Source organism: Xyrauchen texanus, chromosome 37 (assembly GCF_025860055.1).
Source record: "Xyrauchen texanus isolate HMW12.3.18 chromosome 37, RBS_HiC_50CHRs, whole genome shotgun sequence".
Classification (NCBI taxonomy): Eukaryota; Metazoa; Chordata; class Actinopteri; order Cypriniformes; family Catostomidae; genus Xyrauchen; species Xyrauchen texanus.
The window spans coordinates 12,161,882-12,176,224 of record NC_068312.1 but is presented as its reverse complement, the minus strand read 5'-3'; the positions used below and the strand labels follow the sequence as shown (position 1 = coordinate 12,176,224).

Here is a 14,343-nt window from a genome sequence, read left to right as displayed (position 1 = left end):
TTCAAGACCTTACTTTGGTACTTAGAGGTATGCTCTCCAAGATGTATAATTATATTAGCTCTTTGAGAACGCCCTCTTTGATTATTGTAAAATCTCATTGGGAAGAAGACATGTCTCTCAGATGAGATTTGGCAAGATGCTCTTAACCGCATTCAATCATCTTCACTTTGCGTACGCCATGACCTTATTCAGTTTAAAATCGTATATCGGCTCCATTATTCAGTTAGCTTTAGCCAAGATTTATCCAGGAAATACCCTATACCATATGGTTTGGGGATGTATAAGGCTGGCAACATTTTGGAACTCCTACTTAGAGACTTTCTCTAAAGCAGTTTTTCCCAAACTTTTTACAGTGGCGCGTACCCCTTCAAACATTCACACATGGTCATTTGAAAATATGTCTGTTTAACACAATTGTCTTTGTAAAACAACTCCCTTATATTAAACATGTTATATTTGTACATGTTATATTAATCATATACATACTGAATAAATGGCTTACCGATTGAAATGGGAATGCTAGATATGATATAACTGCATAACTTAAACTCCCCACTCATCGTGTCGCAGTATGCAAGAATAGCATTCGGTTCTGTGCGTGGAATTGCACATCATTGCAGGCCGAATTTGAGCATTGAGGGTAAGTATCTGTGCAATTGCGCGGTCAGCTCAGGGTGCTTTTTTTTATGTCAAATTTGACACTGTTAGCAAGGGTGAGCTAATTTTCTGTCTGACACCTGTCATCAAAGCTTTTGAACATATACCATCAGAATCAAAACTCCCTATGCATCTAACTTTAAATACAAATTACATTTTAAACTGCAAATAAAATAAAATCGTGGACGACTAACATGTGCGAGGATGGCAAAACAGTGAAGTAGTTTACTTGCTATCACTAAGCTATGTCATCTTGCACTGGGCTGGGCTGACGAAAAAAGATACTTGTGTGACGCATGAGTAGATCCGTTATTTTAACCGCAAAATATCTGGTTATTTCATTGCATATTTTTCTGACCTTTATGACACAATCATTTTGGTGTTTCTACAATTGAGGGCGCACAAAATAATTTTTGCCAGTGAGAAATACATGAACTGGGTTTGAATGTTATTTTAGACTGTGATGAAATTGAAAGCACGGTAAATCTCAGAATTGTATTTGTGTACCCCATTGTCACCTCACGTACTCCCGGATCTATTCCCCCCTGCCCTCTTACAGCTATATTTGGGGTGCCTCCTGATAACACATCAACTAATACTGATCATAGATACGCTTTGGCCTTTGCTTCCTTATTTGCGAGGAGACCAATTTGAATTTTTTGTTTAATTCTACAAAGTTTCAATGAAAGACAAATATTGCATCTGCGGACGAAAGTCATACAGGTTTGGAAAGATGTGTGTTTTTCCTTTAGGAGAACTATGCCTTTAACTCTTCCCTCATTCATGGTTCATTTTGTTGTAAACTGTGATTTATTTGTGACTGCTGTCCAACCCGGTATTGACTTGATACAATAAACGAGTGTCATAGTAATGCATTTCTAATCAGTTTCTTCCTGTCTGTATCATCTCTCATCATTTTAGTGAGTCTCTAGGTGGTTTGCCTCCAGCAGAGTCCAGTTACCCATCATCATCTCTGGGTTTTCCCAGCACTACTACTGCTCCTGTCATGGCTCCCTCTTCTGCCACCAAAGTGGAGTCATCGGCCACCACCCCTCTCAGCGTATGACCGATAACCCCTTCATCTTATATTTAAACTAGTTTTAGTTATTTAAATGAGTTCTCAATTTGAATCTTTCTTACCAAAATGATTTTCTAGTATGATTGCTCTTAATAAGTGAAATGTTAGTATACCTGACACCTGAATCAATTAATCTCTGTTTACCCACAGAATGGATTTAGTGAAATGAGGACATCTAGCTCACAGGAAGGTATGTGATTATCTGCATTACGTCTACGTGAGATCTACATTATTATCTGCCCTTATTGGTGCCTGACATGTTGGCATGGCCCTAACCCCAAACTAACCTTATTGAGCCTCCAAAGGCTAATTTATATAAGTTTGCCTAATAATAATAATAATGATGAAATACACTGACATTTTTGTTCTGCCAAGGTGTTCATCTGGTTATGTACTTGACCTAGGAGAACTCTGCTAGTCAAATAGTGCTGATGATTGGTGAAAACCAATCTTTTTGTTTTGGATGTGACTTTCTTTATTTACAATCCCACTAGCCAGCTGAGGAAATTGTAGCTAGCTATGTTACTTGCTTAACGTTCCAAATGGATAACTTTGAGATAAGCCTGTCTTTCTGTACAAGTTTTTATATGAGGCCGCTTATCTACTGATGTTTTCTGCCTGAGCGTTGGCATCATTTCATGACGTCACCCTCAACAGACTCATTTTAAATCAATGCTGCGTCTAGTATAACACCATGTTTCATTTGCCCTGGGTGCTTCAGTTTGTTCAGGAGAAAAATTAGTCTTGTTCCAATATATAAATTAGACTTAAAGGGATAGTTCACCCAAAAATGATTTATTCACACTTGTGCCATCCCAGATGTGTATGACCTTATTTCTTCTGCACAACACAAATAATTTTTTTCTTAGAGCAATATCTCAGCTCTATTGGTCCATACAATGCAAGTGAATGGTGGCCAGAACTTCGAATCTCCAGAAATCACATAATGGAAACATAAAAGTAATCCAAAAACAAAGAGTCCTTTTGTACTATAAATCTGCACCTTTAACCAGCCCCGACCATTAATTGGTGATATGCATGAAGAATGTGATTTGCCAAAAAAACAAAAGAAGTGAAAGAGACTTACAGTGAAAATTTGGAGTTTCAAAGTTCAGGCTTCCATCCACTTACATTGTTTATACCTACAGAGCTGAGATATTCTTCCAAAATCCTTCAATTGTGTTCTATAGTTGAAAGGAAGTCATATGCATCTGGGATGGCATGAGGGTGAGAAAATTATGAGAATTTATATTTTTGGGTGAATTATTCCTTTAAAAGTTACAAAGCAAGTCACCTTGCATCCATTTGCATGTCCTAATTGGGTATAACACATCCAGTGTCAAGTCATTTTTCTGTTATTACCTTAAGGGAAATGTTGTATGAAGTGGGATTCTGGACCACAAGATTTCACTGTGGATGGAGTTTCCCAGCATGGGGACCAACTAGAAACTATATAATGAGAATTGTAGCATAGACAAATATTTGCATTTGACCTTTGACCTTTTGACATTTTAAGTCTTTGTCTTCCTGTAGCTGCTCCGTCCAGCACTCCACAGTCTGTTTCCACAGCTGTCCCGAGCGAAAACGGCATGTCATCGCTCCAATCTTCCACCTCCTCAACAGCAGCACCTGCTCTCAGCACAGCTCTTCCCTCTCTTAGCAGGTACTACTTCCACTGCAATGTGTCATCTAATTAATTATTCATGAGAGGAATTTATGGCTCTTTTTGGCTGATTTTATCAGTTCTCTAAATGTTTGTTTTTGGGTTGTTGTCTCTCTCATCAGTCACGTGAGCAGTGTGGACCCTCTCGGATTATCAGCACCCACTAGCTCTTCCCTTAGCGTAAGTTCTCTTCACACAGTCTTGCAGGATTATTCTTCAATCTATTCTGTCTTTCCTGGTTCAGCGTTCCTCACTTTAGCTATTCACATTTTCTTATTCACTTATTCAAAATTAATTGAATGGCTTCCTCTAGTCACAGATGGGCACTGACGTGAGCGTGAACCTGCCCGTGTTCTCCGGCTCTGTGTCAAGTGTGTCCAGCTCGTCAGTTAACTCAAACGGACTGAACGCTGCAACTCAGAGCCTAGCTGCTAATGGCACATCCGCTCCATCTGCTGGCCGATCTGCACCACAGCAGACCTCTATGAACACCTCCAGCACCTCTGGTAAAGTGCAGATGAAAAGTTTAAGATGTGTTGTCATGCCAACACATTAAATGTCAAATTAAAATTTGAAATTGAGTTTAAAAGTGATGTGCGGTCAGCAGTGAAATATGTAATTTGTCTTTTACATGGCATGAAGTACATAAATATCTTGATGATTCTCCAGTGCTTTCTTGTTTTTCACCAATCTAAAATTGATACGGGGTTTAAAATGTGGTTAAATAAGGGCATTGGTAGACTGATTTACTTAAATGAAGACAATATTTTAATGCCATTTGTCAAGTTATCAGCAAAGTTTGATATACCTCCTAAAAAAAAATTCAAATGTTTCCAACTAAGAATTTTTTTTTTTTCATGACTAAAGAACTCTGAACAGCTTCCTCCATATTTCTATACAGAATTGTTTCAGTAAGGGGTGGGTTACCAAATTATATAATCACTAGTGGAAAATCAAAAAGAAAATTCTGACAATAAAAGACTAATTGTGGATACAAGATTTAAACATTTATATTTCACATGAGGATTGGGGGACAATTTGCTTAAAGGCACAAACGCAAACCATTAACACATGGATGAGACTTATACAATACAATTGGACAATGAGAACGTATATAACTCTGGTAAAACGAATTACATTTCATTCTAATATCACGGATCTGTGCTTTAAATGCAATAAACTTCAAGGTACTTTATTTCATTGTATATGGGAAAGTGAGGAGTTGCAAAATTTTGGAATGGGTTGATTCGATATATCTCTCAATTTACCTCTTCTTTAGTTCTATTAAACCCTGTATTGTGTATACTCCGTGTATATACACCCAGACAATTGTTCTCTTTCTATTAAAGAAAGAAAAATTGTGGATTTATGCCTATTAAAAGCCAGACGCTATTGCCCTATGCTGGAAAAATACTAGCTGCCCTACTCTAGGTTTATGGTTAAAAGTTTTATATCAAGCTTGGCTCTAGAAAAACTTACATATGTGGTAAGAAGTCCTCTGAATTTCAAAATATATGGGAGGTGTTACTGGACTTTGTTAAAAATATAGATATTGAAGAAGCTATAGATGTGTGAAATTATGGATTATGTATTTAAATCAACATAAGGAATGTACAGTATTTAATGTAAAAGCTCCTTTGGAGGGGGAAGGGGAGAAATAAAAGTTCAGTTAAGTATGTTTGCAATGTGTAAATTGTAACAACTTAATAAAGATATGTTATTAAATTAGTCTAACACATTTTTCCTTATCTTCAGGTAAAGCTCCTCCAAACCTGGCTCAAGGAGTCCCGCCTCTGCTGGCCAGTCAGTACATCATGGGTCCTGGTGGCCTCCTTCCTGCTTACCCAGTTAGTATATGGCTGCACTGCTCTTACATTAATAAAGCAAAGATTTGATCTCAATTGCATTATTGTGAGCTCTTCAAGTTTCTTACCTTCCATTTGTGCCTTGTGTGTTAAATTACAAAAGTAAGAAGTCTTGAGTCAGATTAACAGCTAAGCAATTTCTTTACATTAGAAACATATATATATATATATATATATATATATATATATATATATATATAGTCTATTTTAATGCAATAACGCAAATTATAATTTCAGCTATGGCTGCCCATATAGAGTAATTTTTTTGTTCAGTACTCAAACACAGAAAAAAAAACTGTTACTATTACTTGAAATTTAGAACTTAAGTTCAGTCTTTGAATCTGTTTTTCTTATGAAAAATTTGCACTATGCATAAAATACAACAACATTTTAATGAAAACATTAACGGCAAAAATATTTGCAATCACGGAGTTCTGAAGCGTTACAATCACTTAAAATGAAATCTTTTGGTCAACAACAATGCAAGATTATAATAGCTAGATTTAGGTGAGAGAAGTAGTTTCATTGTTGCTCACGGCAGGCAAAGGCATAAAGAAAAAATTAAATTGCAAAAATCCAGTAGTGTTGTTACTATTCGAATATTGAAAGCTGAATGAGTACTCGATTAATCGATTACTCATGCACATCCCTAGTCTCAGCGTTACTACTACCCTGCTTGTATTTCTGTTTCTGATCTTTTAATTTCATTTTCACCCCTAAAGCCAATCTATGGTTATGAAGACCTACAGATGATGCAGTCCCGTCTGCCCATGGTGAGGATTTCACTGGTTTCTTCAACAACACTCGCATTTGGCTGTTAGGAATGCCCTGTTTTCATAAGTTTTTGGTTCTTTCTCCTCTGCAGGATTATTATGGAATGACGTACCCTGGTACAACACTAGCTGGCAGAGATGGTGGATTAGCAAGCAATCCATACTCTGGTAAGCAGTCCACTATGCAGGGTTTTTTTCTCCGTGCAACTACTGTTACTCTGACAGGAAGGGGTCAAATCATTTGTTACATTCTAGTACTTAAACATGTAGGGGTGGGAATAAGTTCGGACCCATAATATTATATTGATGTCTTGGTCACAATATGATATTGTGATGCTTTATGTGTATTCCGATTCAAAAATGTAATGTGTTTTTTTTTTTTTTTTTTTTTTTACAAATGTTTTTATTCATTTTCACTGGACATCTGAGCAACAAGTACTGAACTGTGCTTCTGCTTTACTTTGTCGTAGAGCTATAAAAGTAAAATACAGTATACTGTAAAATGCACAGTCCAGAAATAATACTAGCCACACAATGAAGAGGGATCTCGTAGATATTCGGCTGTCTTGTAGATATTTTAGTTTCCCCTGGACCTGAAATAATGTCTTTTTAAATTGGAACATAATTATATTTTTGGTGATATTTCAGTAAATGAAATGTAATTTAGTTTCACAGCCCTGTTACACATACTTTTTTGTGACTTGCCTTTACAGGGGAGCCCACCAAATTTGGACGCGGTGACTCAAACTCCCCAGCCCCCGCCACCAGCCTCTCCTCCGTGCCCCCTTCACAGCCTCAACAGAGTGCCATCCCCCCTCAAACTCAAGGGCCACAGAACTCTGGTCTAGCCCAGCAAGGTCAGACCCAGGCCTTCCTCAACCCTCCACTCCCCCCAGGCTACGGCTACGCCAGCCTGCCATACTACCCGGGAGTGCCCAGTGCCTTCCAGTACGGCCCCACTGTCTTCATGCCCCCAGCATCCACAAAGCAGCACGCCATGGGCCCGTCCAGCCAGTACCAGCACCAAGCCGGATACAGCCAACACGCGTATGGCCCAGGTAAGTATCAGAGTTACAGGCTGCTTGACTCCTCATAGGATTATTAAAAAGAATGGTTTACATAAAAAAAATTAAATCAGTCATTTACTCAGCCTCATGTCATTCCAAACATGTATGACTTTCTTCCATGGAACACAAAAGGAAATTATGAAGAATGTACTGGTCGCATTTATCCATGTAAATACAATGAATGGAGAATGAAGCATCAAAAAGGTAGAAAAAGCAACTTAAGAATAACTAGTTCAAAAGAATCAGCGCTATATTTGAAATCATACGATAGCTGTGTGTGAAGAATGAAGAGTTGACCAAAATTTAAGTCGTCATTCACTGATAATCCTGACATTCACCCTTGACGGTTTTCATTAAACAGTCTGAACGATTTGTTCACGAATGTGTAAATGATGACTATTTTTGTTGTGATTCAATTACTCTCAATCCCCAATGTAACATACATTTATTTTCTTATAAAAGCTGGGAAACGCAAGGTTTCTCCAGCATTTCTTAGTTTGAAAGCTCTTGTTCTCTGCAAAGGTTTTGACGAGCTGTCCCAGGCTCATGCTGGAGGAGAGTATGGGAAAGGAGGATATGGAGGCAGCTCTCAGTCCCAGGCCAAAGCAGTCAACAACAGTACAGGAAAAGGTAGACCTTACACTCATACATTACTCTATAAAATAATAAACAGGGTTCATACAAGGTGTTTGAAATACTTGAATTTGGCTTTTTATAAATACAAGTACTAGAAAACCTTGAAAATAGCCATGTATTACCAAGCGATGCTTATAAAGTGCTTGAATTATAGAAAGCTATTAAATATGTTGCTGAAATCACTAAATAGCTTAAATACATGGAAAGTTTTTCCCAAAAAACGTATACAATCCTGTTACAAAAAGACAAAACATCCCCCCGCTGCTACAGCCAAACACCAGATCCCCCTAACCCAATTCTTGAACTCACAGCTCGTGTCATGAATCATGGAGAATAAAAGATTTATTTGAAGGTTTTTTCATACCATGCTATTCAGAACAGCTTGCATAAAAAAAAAAAACTGATGGATTTTCATGACTGTCGGTTCCGTTAATGGTTATCAAACATGCATTCTTCCGCTGGTGTGGACGGAACACTGTACTAACACACTCTGACAGTGTTTCGAGAAGCACAAGCTAGAAACATACAGTGTGAACAGTAAGGTTAAATTGATGAGCAAATGATTCTTATTGAGTCAGTTCTTTACATACAGGGCTGGATTAACCATATGGGCAATTGGGCACGTGCAACAGGGCACTGCAAGCTCACTATATAGTGCAGCGCATGGACTTTTTTATTTAATGTTTATTAAGTTTAGTTTTACAGTATCATTATCATGTGCCATGTAAATTCAGAGGTCCAGATGACAGCGAATAGAAGGCAATGTCACGTGGCGCCTGTTATTTTGGCAGCACTGTACAGAATGGGCCACAATCGATTGTTACTGATTAAGGATTTAAAAAAAATATTTTATAGATACTGCTGTGATGGATTTCCATTCACAAGTATGAATCTTTGCAACTATCAGTTTTAATAAAAAATTACTCTCCAGAGTGAAAAAAATATAAAACATTCTGAGATTTGAATGTGGATCAGTGGTTTTCTGAGCCCTCAAGTGCCCCCTTGTGTAAAGAAAGCTTTGTGTCTTACCAGGTTGTGGCTGACAACATTTGGGTCATTATTAAAATATGTTGACAAACATGTCCCTCAACTTGAAGTTTGAATTTGTTAATTGCTTGAAAAAGCCTTTGTCCCTATCAACTGGTTCAGGACTTCTGTGGCATTTAAAGTTATTTTATTATTATAATTTTGTAAATAATTTTCATGCAAGAATTAGTGCGAGGCCTAACACGTGTGCAAAAACAAAAAGCTGAACAAAATAATAATTTAAACAATTTTAAAAGAATGTTTGTCCCTTGATTTCATGCCATCAATGTTTAAACTTAAAAACAAAATGTTTCAGTATTTTTTAAATACAAAAATAACATTTCAAAGTTCAGACAGCGGCATCTCAAATGTGCATATATTGATTTTCCCACCATGTTAGAAAAAGTCATTCAGGTTTTAATTAATATTTTCACAAAACAATTGGTGTTTTAACACATTTAACCCTTATTGGTGTTAACTAGAGATGCACCGATCGACCGGCCAGGGACCGGAATTAGACGATTTTCCGCATGCCCGGACCGGTGATCGGCCGGTCAGACTCACGTCTTACCGATTCCAAGCCGGTCCGTTTTGTTGCCAGCGGCGCTGGCAATAACGTCACAGCCGCATGTAAACATGTCATTGGCATGGAAGATCTTCACTGTTTGAGTGAAGAATACATAAAGTTCAAAATGTGTAATAATTGTAAGGCCAAAGTAAACCGCGGGGGAACCACCACAATAACTTTCGGATCAACAAACCTAATTAGACATTTATAACACCATTGTTATTTAATTAGGCAAATTATAAATCTTCACTTTTGACCAGCTCCATGGCTGAATGTGAAAGTCACTTCCACATCAGAATGTAGAGGTGAAATTGGAGATAAAAAAAAAAAAAAAACTTTATTGATCTGTTTCTCACCCACACCTATCATATCACTTCTGAAGACATGGATTTAACCATTGGAGTATGATGGATTACATTTATGCTGCCTTTATATCCTTTTTGGAGCTTCTGTGAACTGGTCACTATTCATGTTCATTGTATGGGCTTACAGAGATGAAATATTATTCTAATACAAATCTTTGTGTTCAAAAGAAGAAAGTCATACACATCTGGGATTACATAAGGGTGACTAACTTTTTGGGTGAACCTATCCTTTAAACTAGAGCATTGAATGGAGCCAAGTTTCCGTTATTTCAAAATAAGAGTCCCTGATGTGTTTTGGCTTGTTTATAGTTAATAGTCCTGTGTTATGCACAAATGGAATTTGGTAGATCTGTAAACTGCATCTGGGATTTTATTCATTTTGTATCTTGTATGCTCCATGTCTGTGTTTGTCACAGTAAGGAGGGAAAATAAAAATACATTTTAACAATCTATATATCGATTTTAAAAACAATCGTCCAATTAATCGGTTATCAGTGTTTTCCACCGCCTTTAGTCATTGATGTATATCAGTCCAAGATTGGTTCACCTCTATAAATCTAACTAGATCTTAATCTGGCATTTAGAAGGTAATGTATTGAAAATATATGTTGTCATGTTGTCATGTTTAATATTTTAAACCACTTCACAGGACCAGGATTGTCTGGATCTGCAAGCTCCGAGCTTACAGGAACCATCTACAGCAAGACTCAGGTGAGGGTTCATGCCTCTTCTTGGTGGGACAAAACATCTTTACAGGTATTGAGTAAATGAACAGGTGTTCAGTTTGCTGAACTGGAATCATTCACCTAAAATGTATAATTGTCAACTACACGCCCTCATGTAAGTCTTAGTCACCATCAGCATGAACTCGTAGTCTGATTCTGTTGATCAGGCATGTGTTCAAGATCTGCCTTAATCTCAGTCTGAGTAACTGTTCATGGTTTACAAACATTACACTGATTGGTATAAATGGACTTTATTCCCTCTTAACTTTGATCCTCGCTTTTGACCTAACCTGAAAATAGCATACAAAAGTTTATTTTACATGCAATATCTGCATGTTGAATTTTTTTTTATAGGACATTAATTCTGTGTCTCTGTCCTCTGACCCTTCTAGACATTTGACAAGCAGGGGTTCCCCACAGCAACGGCCCCTGCCTTCAGCCTGCCCTCAGCTCTGGGAGGAAGCGGGCCGCTTAACCCTGCAGGTGCCCCCGGCTACGCCCCAGCCCCCTTCCTTCACATCCTGCCCCATCATCAGCAGCCCCCCTCACAGTTACTACACCACCACATGGCTCAAGACACACAGGTGAAATATACACTCGTGAAAGTATTCTAAAAAGTAATTTTGCACTTGAGAATTCATTTTATGTGCCACTTTCCACGAATAAGAGACTAATTTGTGTCCCATTACTTGTTTTAAAGCAACAAATCTCATGGTCTTTAGAGAGAGAACTATGAGATGTTACATAAACTGAACTGAACACATCTTTAATGTCATGATTACAAAAGTTTATTTTACATCCTTGTTGAAAAATATTGTATTAATTACCGTTCAACACTGTTACAAAAGATGTTGTAAAAATGATCAAACAAATATTTTCTTAACACTTTGGGACTTAAGCTGGTAATGGGTTTCAAAAATTGCTGATATCATACATTTGAAATTATACAGCTGGTTTAATATTTAGTGTGACCACCTGATGTGGATGAACATTTTCTGAAGGTTAAACACCTTTCACTGTCACTTTGATTAACTTTTTGTGCCCTATTTGTGGAAAGTGCCATCAGGTGTTTTTAAATAGAAATCAAATGCTGAATGTCAATTATTCGATAAACAGATACCTTAAAGGAATAGTTCACCTTAATATGAAAATTCTCTCATTTACACACCCTCATGCCATCCCAGATGTGTAAGACTTACTTTCTTCAGCAGAACACAAATGAAGATTTTTATAAGAATTTCTCCGATTTTTTAGGTCCATACAATGCAAGTGAATGAGTGCCAGAAGTGTGAAGCTCAAAACTTTACATAAGGATGCATACACTCACCTAAAGGATTATTAGGAACACCTGTTCAATTTCTCATTAATGCAATTATCTAATCAACCAATCACATGGCAGTTGCTTCAATGCATTTAGGGGTGTGGTCCTGGTCAAGACAATCTCCTGAACTCCAAACTGAATGTCAGAATGGGAAGGAAAGGTGATTTAAGCAATTTTGAGCGTGGCATGGTTGTTGGTGCCAGACGGGCCGGTCTGAGTATTTCACAATCTGCTCAGTTACTGGGATTTTCATGCACAACCATTTCTAGGGTTTACAAAGAATGGTGTGAAAAGGGAAAAACATCCAGTATGCGGCAGTCCTGTGGGCAAAAATGCCTTGTTGATGCTAGAGGTCAGAGGAGAATGGGCCGACTGATTCAAGCTGATAGAAGAGCAACTTTGCCTGAAATAACCACTCGTTACAACCGAGGTATGCAGCAAAGCATTTGTGAAGCCACAACACGCACAACCTTGAGGCGGATGGGCTACAACAGCAGAAGACCCCACTGGGTACCACTCATCTCCACTACAAATAGGAAAAAGAGGCTACAATTTGCAAGAGCTCACCAAAATTGGACAGTTGAAAACTGGAAAAATGTTGCCTGGTCTGATGAGTCTTGATTTCTGTTGAGACATTCAGATGGTAGAGTCAGAATTTGGCGTAAACAGAATGAGAACATGGATCCATCATGCCTTGTTCCCACTGTGCAGGCTGGTGGTGGTGGTGTAATGGTGTGGGGATGTTTTCTTGGCACACTTTAGGCCCCTTAGTGCCAATTGGGCATCGTTTAAATGCCACGGCCTACCTGAGCATTGTTTCTGACCATGTCCATCCCTTTATGGCCACCATGTACCCATCCTGTGATGGCTACTTCCAGCAGGATAATGCACCATGTCACAAAGCTCGAATCATTTCAAATTGGTTTCTTGAACATGACAATGAGTTCACTGTACTAAAATGGCCCCCACAGTCACCAGATCTCAACCCAATAGAGCATCTTTGGGATGTGGTGGAACGGGAGCTTCGTGCCCTGGATGTGCATCCCACAAATCTCCATCAACTGCAAGATGCTATCCTATCAATATGGGCCAACATTTCTAAAGAATGCTTTCAGCACCTTGTTGAATCAATGCCACGTAGAATTAAGGCAGTTCTGAAGGCGAAAGGGGGTCAAACACAGTATTAGTATGGTGTTCCTAATAATCCTTTAGGTGAGTGTATATGTAATCTATAAGACTCCAGTGGTTTAAGCCATGTCTGCAGAAGAGATATGATAGGTGTGTGTAAGATGAAGAACACTTTCACATTCTCCTGTTTTTGGTGATTCATTCTTCATGCATATCTCCATCAACTGGGCAGGGAGAAGAATTTCTTGCCCAAAAAATTACTTAAATATTGATCTGTTTCTCACACAAACCCATCATATCACTTCTGAAAATATATATTGAAACACTATAGTCATATGAACTACTTTTATGCTGCATTTATGGGATTTTTGTGAACTATCCCTTTTAATGTGTTGTATTGATGTTATGTTGTTTTTCTCTTTGCTCTCTGCAGGGCCAACGCAGTCAGTCCAACAGCATGCAGAAGAGTCAGGGCAAGTCCAACTACAGCAGCTCTCCTTACTGGGCAAACTGAACAATCACTTCATACTTTTACTGACATGAAAACCCAAATCTGTGTGCCTGCACTGTCCTGCCTCTCATCTGAAACAAACACACACACACACTGTATCAGTTCTCCCCCGTCCTCCCTCCTCCAAAGTTCTTCTGTGCTTTTTTCCCCATGTTGTTTTTTCCTTCTCTGAATTTGGTTTTTCCATGTAAGATATTTATGTAAGTATTTATATATACTGTAAATGTTAAGAAGCCAAACACACTGTAAGATATGGTCACTCCATTTTATTTTTTAGAAGGACTCTTTGTTTTGTTGATTTTTTTTTTTTTTTTTAAAGTGCAGAGATGTAGCAAAACATTTAAAGGAAAGGCAAGGCATTTTGAGGAAAACTGAAGAGAGACATTGCAATGAGAGAGCCAGAGCACTGACAGTGGAGGAGGGTGAAATATTGTGGGGGTTTCACTTATGACATCATGAGGTTTCAACATCCAGATTGTTCCACTCTTGAGTCCCTCCCTCTGGGGGTTGTTCTTATGCACTATGGTGCTGAAGTTAACTTCTGTCAGAATTTAAGTTTAAAGCAGAAATTAAAATTCTGTCCCAACAGAAAAGGAAAAAAACATACCATCAATTTTATATTTTACTCTTGTTCCCCTTTGATTAAAGGTTCTGAGCTATTCACCCATTTGTCAGCTTCTTTTGTCACACTGCTCAGGTGATGGCAGGTGCATATTGACAGTTTATATATTAAAGATGAATCATAACACACAAACACATGACTGTTCGAATCATCTGTTCTTTTTTTTTTTTTTTTCATCGAGGTTCCCATGGATCCTTAATGTCTTAAATTCTGTTTTCCGAAATGTAAGGTAATAAAAAGTCTTATATGACCTAATTATGATTTAAACATGTCATAAATTTGGAGTCTGAATGACAGGGATCGTGATATGACCTAATGCCAGTAACAAACTTCAAGAG

General features: G+C 38.0%; 1 protein-coding gene across 2 annotated transcripts in view; it reads left to right on the top strand.

Moving 5' to 3' along the window:
* LOC127630948 (ubiquitin-associated protein 2-like) overlaps positions 1–14,046 on the top strand; it is a 33,859-nt gene extending 19,813 nt beyond the window's left edge. The window contains exons 15-27 of one of the 2 annotated variants that reach the window (XM_052108848.1): positions 1,579–1,717; positions 1,886–1,925; positions 3,269–3,398; positions 3,521–3,578; positions 3,712–3,904; positions 5,154–5,245; positions 5,986–6,036; positions 6,129–6,204; positions 6,750–7,094; positions 7,626–7,733; positions 10,348–10,409; positions 10,816–11,007; positions 13,306–14,046. In XM_052108848.1, the coding sequence (XP_051964808.1) occupies positions 1,579–1,717; positions 1,886–1,925; positions 3,269–3,398; positions 3,521–3,578; positions 3,712–3,904; positions 5,154–5,245; positions 5,986–6,036; positions 6,129–6,204; positions 6,750–7,094; positions 7,626–7,733; positions 10,348–10,409; positions 10,816–11,007; positions 13,306–13,386 (1,567 nt within the window). In that variant the 3' untranslated portion in view covers positions 13,387–14,046. The remainder of the gene's footprint in view (positions 1–1,578; positions 1,718–1,885; positions 1,926–3,268; positions 3,399–3,520; positions 3,579–3,711; positions 3,905–5,153; positions 5,246–5,985; positions 6,037–6,128; positions 6,205–6,749; positions 7,095–7,625; positions 7,734–10,347; positions 10,410–10,815; positions 11,008–13,305) is intronic. The other variant, XM_052108849.1, reaches the window with a different exon arrangement.
* Positions 14,047–14,343: the final 297 nt, after the last annotated feature.